The sequence below is a fragment of the plastid genome of Prunus dulcis (assembly GCF_902201215.1).
Source record: "Prunus dulcis plastid, complete genome".
Taxonomy (NCBI): Eukaryota; Viridiplantae; Streptophyta; class Magnoliopsida; order Rosales; family Rosaceae; genus Prunus; species Prunus dulcis.
This window is the reverse complement of record NC_034696.1, coordinates 45,001-50,000: the sequence shown is the minus strand read 5'-3', so window position 1 is coordinate 50,000 and position 5,000 is coordinate 45,001. Positions and strand designations below refer to the sequence as shown.

At 32.3% G+C, this 5,000-nt stretch overlaps 2 protein-coding genes and 3 non-coding genes across 5 annotated transcripts in view; 3 read left to right on the top strand and 2 right to left on the bottom strand. All coding sequences in view use genetic code 11, as the record gives it.

The window, feature by feature from the left end:
* Nucleotides 1-311: 311 nt before the first annotated feature.
* On the bottom strand, nt 312-912 carry trnL-UAA. The gene is made up of 2 exons: nt 876-912; nt 312-361 (listed from the first exon to the last, which is right to left on the bottom strand). It is a non-coding gene; the product is annotated as a tRNA-Leu (tRNA).
* A 929-nt stretch (nt 913-1,841) lies between these two features.
* Nucleotides 1,842-1,914, top strand: trnT-UGU. The gene has a single exon. It is a non-coding gene; the product is annotated as a tRNA-Thr (tRNA).
* A 408-nt stretch (nt 1,915-2,322) lies between these two features.
* Nucleotides 2,323-2,928, top strand: rps4 (ribosomal protein S4). The gene has a single exon. The coding sequence runs from the start codon at nt 2,323-2,325 to the stop codon at nt 2,926-2,928; it is 606 nt and encodes a 201-aa protein (YP_009366344.1).
* Nucleotides 2,929-3,221: 293 nt separating this feature from the next.
* On the bottom strand, nt 3,222-3,308 carry trnS-GGA. Its single transcript has one exon. It is a non-coding gene; the product is annotated as a tRNA-Ser (tRNA).
* A 622-nt stretch (nt 3,309-3,930) lies between these two features.
* The window catches only part of ycf3 (hypothetical chloroplast RF34), a 1,980-nt gene continuing 910 nt past the window's right edge, over nt 3,931-5,000 (top strand). The window contains exons 1-2 of the mRNA in view: nt 3,931-4,056; nt 4,764-4,991. Of these exons, the coding sequence (YP_009366343.1) occupies nt 3,931-4,056; nt 4,764-4,991 (354 nt within the window). The remainder of the gene's footprint in view (nt 4,057-4,763; nt 4,992-5,000) is intronic.

Here is a 5,000-nt window from a genome sequence, read left to right as displayed (position 1 = left end):
AAAAAAGTATTACAAAGTATTATACAGGCCCTGTATAGAATTTCTTGGATCTTCAAAAAAAATTCTAAGTTTCAGTACAAGTAATGATATATATTGTTAATTATTCAAATTAAATTTTTAATGGGGATTCCTTGCTCAAAGATGTTCGTTTGTACGTGTATCATATATATAACACACGAGGCTTGTGATAAGAAAAAAATTTCCGCTCAGATCCGTTTGTGAAAGAGTAGAATGAATGAGAAACATAACGAATTTTGAATCGCTAACAAAATGATAAAAGATAAATAATTAGGGAGTCAACCGTTTCGTTTTGGGGATAGAGGGACTTGAACCCTCACGATTTCTAAAGTCGACGGATTTTCCTCTTACTATAAATTTCATTGTTGTCGATATTGACATGTATAATGGGACTCTATCTTTATTCTCGTCCGATTAATCAATTCTTAAAAAGATCTATCAGACTATGATGGAGTGAATGATTTGATCAATGGATATTCGATTCTTTTTTCAATTTTTAATTGATTCACAACAATTCTTTCGTTTTTCATATAAATATAAAAAAATACAGATTCGAGCCGTCATTAATCATTTGGAGATAGTATTGCAGTACTATACGTATGCATATAGGTTTATCCTTCATCCTTTCGGAAGTTTCGATGTAAGGATTCCTTTACTAACACAATGCAGCCAACTCCATTTGTTAGAACAGCTTCCATTGAGTCTCTGCACCTATCCTTTTTTATTCTCGGTTTATGAAACCCTTGTTTGTTTTAATAAAACAGGATTTGGCTCAGGATCGCCCATTTTTAATTCCAGGGTTTCTCTGAATTTGAAAGTTCTCACTTGGTAGGTTTCCATACCAAGGCTCAATCCAATTAAGTCCGTAGCGTCTACCAATTTCGCCATATCCCCTTTTTTGTTTTGTGATGTGATTAGGATCACATTATGATGCCGTCACCCTTTTTTCTTTCATTTATATTATGCTGGAACCGTTGAATTCATTATATACCGGTTCCTATATTGAAAAGTGTTTTCTACTATTTGATTTCTTGTCTATTTTCTTTGATCTCTATCGGAGACCAGTATTTGGTCCAATCAGAAATGATTCTATCATTTCTATATCACATTTCTATATCAGAAATTCAATATAGATATATACCGCATAACATATATATTATACTATATATAATATATTTATTATACTTAGATATGCCCCTATTTCTATCCGTGCAATTTTGAATACTTGAACGGTCGATTCTTTTTTTTTTTTTTTTTCATCTTAGCTTTCGCCTTTTCGAATGAAACCAGAGGAGTGTTTCATTATGATCTGAATTACACTTTTATCTTTCATTTTATTCTTATCCTTTTCTTAGGGCAGACCCTCTATAACATAACAAAAAAGGAAAATTTGAGTATTATTAATTTAAAATTTAATTACTAGCCATAACTAATAAAATGGCTATAAACAATCATTCCGTTAATTTATAATTAGAAGATAATTCTAAATAAAATATATAAAAAAATTAAAATATATTTCATATATAATATATATGAAATATAATAAAATATCAAAAAAACATAGTACTATAGAATAGTAAAAAAAAATCTTACTATTTAATTAAGCTAATTAAGATATTAATTATCGATAAACATATATTTGAGAAATAGATCGAAATTTAATATTCAAATATCCAATATTTTTGGAAATATTCTTTAATATATATATATTTTATATATTTATTTTTATATAAATAATATTTCTTATGAAATAGCTAAGAATGAACAATTAATATCTCAGTAGTTTACTAAATTAGTATATGTGTACAATTTATGTTATGCGAGCCCGCTTAGCTCAGAGGTTAGAGCATCGCATTTGTAATGCGATGGTCATCGGTTCGATTCCGATAGCCGGCTTTTCTCCATTTGTTTGATTTTTTACATAATTTAATTGATAATGTGAAATCAAAGTGAAAAACTTCTTTCCCTTTTCCCAAGGGTCACTGATCTATTTCTATTATTTCGTAGGAACTTCCAATTATGAATAAAAATTGGATTGGAGGAGTTCGGTCTCTGTAGAACAAATCAATTAAGATAAGAAAAGAACCCTAAATTTTTATTATTTTAAATTCTTTTTATTTATTTATTTTAAATTCTTTTTATTTATATAATACAATTATTTATATACAATAAGGTACGGATATTGATACAATTCCTCTAATTATTTATTCTTTGTAATACTTCAGTAAATTTCGCTTAATTTATCATATTTTAGTTTAGTTTTAATTTTGTTTTATGAAATTTCATAAAAAATAAGGAGTCTTTATGTCGCGTTACAGAGGACCTCGTTTCAAAAAAATCCGTCGTCTGGGGGCTTTACCGGGGCTAACTAGTAAAAAGCCTAGAGCCGGAAGCGATCTTAGAAACCAATCACGCCCCGGCAAAAAATCTCAATATCGTATTCGTTTAGAAGAAAAACAAAAATTGCGCTTTCATTATGGTCTTACAGAACAACAATTACTTAAATACGTTCGGATCGCTGGAAAAGCCAAAGGGTCAACAGGTCAGGTTTTACTACAATTACTTGAAATGCGTTTAGATAACATCCTTTTTCGATTAGGTATGGCTTCGACTATTCCTCAAGCCCGCCAATTAGTTAACCACAGACATATTTTAGTTAATGGTCGTATAGTAGATATACCAAGTTATCGCTGCAAACCCCGAGATATTATTACAGTGAGGGATGAGCAAAAATCCAGGGCTCTGATTCAAAATTATCTTGATTCACCCCCCCGTGAGGAATTACCAAAACATTTGACTCTTCACCCATTCCAATATGAAGGATTAGTCAATCAAATAATAGATAGTAAATGGGTCGGTTTGAAAATAAACGAATTGCTAGTTGTAGAATATTACTCTCGTCAGACTTAACCATAACTAAAATAACAAGGGTTCGGGCAATTTTGCCCCCTTCATTTTGGCTTAAGTAAAGGGACCCGGGGTAAGTAAGGTAAGGGGTTTCATCTGGGGATTTTTCTCTTATTCATGTATCATAGATCGGTAGGGTATTTTCATTCCTTGTCGATTTTGTCCAGTATTTTTCGTACCACAGAAATTCGGGGTAGGAATAGATAATCTATATCAAAGAAAGGTCTAACTGTTGGAGTATCCATTCTTATTTGATGCATTGCAGTCAGTAACATTGGTGAATTAGTTGACGAGTACGGAAAGAGAGGGATTCGAACCCTCGGTAAACAAAAGTCTACATAGCAGTTCCAATGCTACGCCTTGAACCACTCGGCCATCTCTCCTACATAATGATTATGGCCCAAAAACCGAGTGAATAGTGAGTCATTCATATTATTTTGGATAGGTATTATGTACATTCAATTTTAACTCTAAAAATAGAAAACTTTTCATCAAAGAAAAATCCTTCCTCCGAGGCTGGGGATAAAGATAAATCCTTTTTGGGAAAAATTGTAAAATAAGGATATATATCTATTCATGTTTGCGAAGATGGTGTTTTCGCCCTTTCTAATATTTATACCGGATTAAATCACTCAATTGAAACGAATCCAATGATCGATATATTTTTTTTAGACTGTGTTTAATGGATACCTTTAAATCATGATTCTATTTAGTTTACACTATTATTCAATTTTCATAAAAATTATAAAATTTCTTTCCAATTTTAGATTTTTCAACAACAACTCTTTACTCCAACTTCTTAACCCATAAATTTATTCCAAATTCATGAACCGCCCCCGGATTTTTTTTATTGATTCCTGTCAAAAAGAAACAATTTGAGTAAAAGGTCTTCCTTTTTAATGAATCCATTTTTATGTTATTTCGTACTGCACAATTCCTTTGTTTGTGGGATCGTTTTCTCACGAAAGGGAATTAAAATAAATTATAGAATGGATTAATACACCTATGTCTAGATCTGGGATAAATGGAAATTTTATTGATAAAACCTTTTCAATTGTAGCCAATATCTTATTACGAATAATTCCGACAACTTCGGGAGAAAAAGAGGCATTCACCTATTACAGAGATGGTGCGATTTGATTATTTTTTTTATTTTTACCGCTCTCAGTCTTAAGAGAAAGACAACATTATTCGGGATAGGAAGAAAAAAATTATGGAAATAAATCTACGCTTGTTGAAGGTGAAGTTTGTAAATAAAACAACGCCTTCTGTCGTGTATCCCCGATTAATGCAGCCTCAGATGCTTCAATTGTCGATTCTAGAGTATTGAGCGAAAGGTTACACCTATGGGTTAGGTCAACCCTACTCCACTAGTACCAATAGGGGGCATAGGGGAAGAAGCACTACTCCTAGGAATCAACACACGAAAACTTTGTTATAAATTATCCCTTTTCCTTATCAGGATCGGGACTAACAATGGTTGGGACAACAAACATCCATCTCGTTCGTATTTTGGATACCCGTATAACCATCGAAGACTGTTGAAGTGACTAATTCCTGCAAATTTAAGGGCGTTGAAGACAAAGAAATTGTTGGAGTAACTTTTTTTTATCTAATACCAACATGCTTGATGTTAAGGAAAGATCTTCTACAAGAAGGTTGGCTAGAGATTTCTTGTAAAAACACCAGCCCCGCTTAGTTTATAATGAGAATATTTCAGTCTTTTTGATTCCATGTATTATTATCATTATGCACATAAAGGAGGAGCCGTATGAGATGAAAATCTCATGTACGGTTCTGAAACGGAGATTCTTTGAATCGAATGGCGACCGTAACGGATGTCGGCTCAATCCGAAGGAAATTATGCGGAAGCTTTACAGAATTATTATGAAGCTATGCGACTAGAAATTGATCCTTATGATCGAAGTTATATACTCTATAACATAGGCCTTATCCACACAAGTAACGGGGAACATACGAAAGCTTTGGAATATTATTTTCGGGCCCTAGAGCGAAACCCATTCTTACCACAAGCTTTTAATAATATGGCCGTGATCTGTCATTACGTGCGACTA